Genomic DNA, 3,900 nt, shown 5'->3' on the forward strand with positions numbered 1-3,900 from the left:
ACTGTCATGAAGATAAACTTGGAATATGTCGCCCTTCGGTATTTGACATGACGCTAACCTTGGAATATGTCCTCCCTTCGGGAATTGATATGACGTTAAACATCAAATAAGTCTCCCTTTTGTAATTTATATGACACTAAATTTAAAATGAAGTTTTCCCCGTTGATATTGATATTACACTTTACTTGAAATAAGTCCTCACTTCGGTAATTGATCAGACGCAAAAATGGAATTAGTCCTCCCTCTGTTAGTGATATGACGCTTACTTGATATAAGTTCTCCACATTGTAATTGGCATTGCGCTTTACCTGAAATAAGGCCTCCCTTCGGTAATTGATCGGACGCTAAACTTTAAATTGGTTTCCCATATATTTTCTCTCCATCAAATATTGACATAAAATAGTTCCCTTAGACGAAATGATGTGGTACTGGGAGCGCCCCCCCCCCCCCACACACACACATAAGAATAAAAGACAAAAGAACGCATATAACATTTACTATTGCTTATTAGCAATTCTATCTTACAAATCATGTACATACAATCATTGCTCAATTATCACAGTTCAATACTCCCAGATGAAATTAACGGATATTTCCTTTTCAACTTCTAAACCTTTTATCTATAAAGTTATTTAGCGATTGTTCACAGCATTACAGAACAGTCTAGCCACATGTCAATTGGCAGCATTGTTTCTTGGGTAGATTTCTAGAGACATTGTGTAGCAGAAACAGGCTATATCAATCCTGTTCTCCAGTTCATAGCAATGCCCGAGCACATTACAGGCTGTGTCGAGGTGACCATGGCCATTACTGTCCTCACATACATATTTACGTAAGTTTTCAAGTGCTGCATGTTTCAATGCAAGCCGGTTTAATTGTCTGTAAGAGAGATATTGCAGGTAGTGAAGGAATGGAACACAGTCAATCACAGCATAGTCCGTCCATTTATACCAAGTTTCCCGATGTCGTTCTTGTCTGTCGTCATCACTTATTGTTCTGAACATTTCATACACAAGGTGTTCTGGTATGCAGTACATTTCTAGATGAGTAAAGCGTACACACATAGCTGTGTACCTCTGTAGCATGTCCTTAATGGATGAATTTAAAGATCTTTCGTCGAATGCGTTGCCAGGTCTAGTGTGATCTCGTCCACCACAACTACAGCATTGCCACACTGCAGGCCCCAGCAGGCTCTCACAGTAGGCCAGGCAGTCTGCTGCTGCCTCATACTGACCACTGCAGTACAACATTGAGGCATACTTTAGTCGGCTTGATAGCAGGTCTGAGTTCAACGATATACTATACATGTTTAAAGTGTCTTCAGTTATTGGTTGACCAAGATAAATACACTTAGAGGCAATGAGGGAGGCAAGTGTCCCATACATAAAAGGTTTTATGAGAGAAATTGCTTCTTGTTCTATTGGCGTTTTGGTGTAAAAGGTATCGAGTAGTTCTCTGAGGTTATTGACGATCTGCAAGCAAGAACTATGTGCATCACCACTGACGGTTTCACTCTCAATGGCGTCTGGTAGTGACAGCATTAATCTATAAGAAAGACGCAAATTTGTTTCTACATGTACCAACTTTCTGTTCTTACAGCTATGCACATGTCTACCAAGTGAAGAAATCCTTTTACCTAAATCGTCCATTCGTATCTGAAAGATACAGTCGAAATTTTCACTGATCATTTTTAAGATTTTGTTTGCGAGAATTTGGAGCTCAAATCTAAACAATTTTCCAGAAAAAAGATTCACCCCCGAAATGGTGTAGTGTGGACAGTAGTTGATCTTAAGCCATCTGCACAGTGAGGTAAGACAGTAGATCACACACTGTATAAGGTTGTCTTCTCGCCATATATTTGGTGGATATGTCTCAATGGTAAACAACATGGCGGTCTTGATATGAAATGTGCTAAGACGGTCTTTAAATTCTGGCTTTAGGAATGTTTTTCTTAATATTTTAAGGAACACATACGTCTTGCGCTGCAGAATATTCATGTCAAACATCAATAATCTCTCCATCATAGAGGTAGAAAACCTCCATTCCCATCTTGACTGTGGATAGTATTGGTCATCTTGAGTGACATGGAGTGCAGTGGAGTGACACCTGGATGGTCTGGAAGGAGAATCGGAATATCCTTGCGGTACCAGGAAAACTCCTGTCCGTCTGGCCTTGGCCAGTGTGCAAGGTGTTGGCCAGTGTCCTGGACGTGGTCTGTGAAACAGGAACTGACACTCACCAGGAAGCCTGGTGCAATGATAGGCTATAACACAATCATAGTTTTCATTCCAGCTCCTGGATGGACCATGTTGCACTAGATTTCCACCAGTCCCGATATGTTCATGAAGCTCTATCTGAGTGTTTGTCATCAACACTCTTCCATCACTGTCTATCACATCATCACTACGTGATACAACCTGTGTCTCTGGTAATGGAAGGTCTGATCTCAGCCTCTGTAGCCAGCAGTGTTGGGGTGGAGTCGCACCTGTCTTTACTACGAGAAAATGTGGCCTACCCTGCTGCCAATCGCTCCAGTTCAAGATTACAGGAAAATTGCATGCACACACCAACACATCAATGTCCGACTGCATTCCTAGGGTTGTAGTTCCCTCTGTCTGACTGCCAAAATAGTACTTAGTCAAATTGCCGTTATTTATTTGAGCCATTGTCTCCTTCATAAGCCACGTTCTCCTCCTTCGATCCATCATGTACCTGTTGACCCCGATGTCCCCCAACACCCGGGATAGACGCATGGACATCATTCTCTGGCCGTCTTTGTTCATTTTCTGTCAAAATAAATATGGAAATCTGTTTTCGTTACATCATTTACTGGTACGTAGTTAGGTATGCAAGAAAAATGGAAACGATGACGTAGATATAACAAGGCTGAACTTAATAATTATGTTTTTATTCCTTGTATATGATTAGGAGTTACTTCGTTTCTTTACATGTTTGGAATGTCGAAATGTAATGTCATCCATTTTTACCTCTTTTCCATGAATTGAAATTGTTCAAGTAATATCTTATAATCTGGACTCATCTCGTTTGCAATGATATCGCGTTAACGTAGCATTTGAGGTGATGTGAATTATAATTTGAATTTTCTTTACAAGGGACATTTTACGATATCAAGCATCGAAAACATTAATTTCGTTTGCAATGTAAACACAATGCTTGTTTCAATGATAAAATATCATATGAAGTTCAAAATACAGCTCTAGTGATACTAATCGAAGATGTGATAGAAAATGCTTTATTTTGTAAAAAAGCGTTGCTAATGCTTCTGAAAAATAGAATTATTTTATACTTAGATTTACCAAATCAAACGAGTATCTGCCAGTAATTGTTAGGTGTTAGGTAATAAGAGTACATTAACATAACTATTCACTTAAAAAAAGTTCATAAGAGTAAATAAAATAACTAAATTTCATGGTTTAAAAAACTCTTGTCTAAACATAAAATCTGGGAGTGAGTTCCTTTAACTATAAAAATAAAATCCAAATCTTTGTGCTTACTAATTATAATTGTCTAAAAAACGAGGGTGAAGCCCTTTCTCCCTGCCTACCAAGGTTGGTTGTCTACATAAGAATTTAAAAATGAGTCGCCATTAATTCAATAAAATAGCCAAACTTGTATAATTACGTACACATCAAAATTGTCTCAATAAAAAAAATGGCTATACCAAATTCTTTAGAATATTAAACCCTCTCTCCCTTGTCTACCGTGTACTGCCGACTTCTACGTAAAACATAATAAATGTATTAATCTATATCGAAAGTACGCCTGTATATATACGGAAGTGTTTTGAGTCTATTTGTTTTGAGTACCACCCTGCTCATTAGTCCTGCGTACTATTTAAACACTACTTTCCAAAAGCCTTAAATGGGGAACCAGCCTCTC

General features: G+C 38.5%; 1 protein-coding gene across 1 annotated transcript; it reads right to left on the bottom strand.

The window, feature by feature from the left end:
* Positions 1–494: 494 nt before the first annotated feature.
* LOC128243767 (uncharacterized) lies at positions 495–3,195 on the bottom strand. The gene is made up of 2 exons (XM_052961702.1): positions 1,975–3,195; positions 495–1,545 (listed from the first exon to the last, which is right to left on the bottom strand). The coding sequence occupies exons 1-2, from the start codon at positions 2,781–2,783 to the stop codon at positions 675–677; spliced, it is 1,680 nt and encodes a 559-aa protein (XP_052817662.1). The 5' UTR covers positions 2,784–3,195; the 3' UTR covers positions 495–674.
* Between the last annotated feature and the right edge of the window lie 705 nt (positions 3,196–3,900).

This window comes from Mya arenaria, chromosome 8 (genome assembly GCF_026914265.1).
Source record: "Mya arenaria isolate MELC-2E11 chromosome 8, ASM2691426v1".
NCBI lineage: Eukaryota > Metazoa > Mollusca > Bivalvia > Myida > Myidae > Mya > Mya arenaria.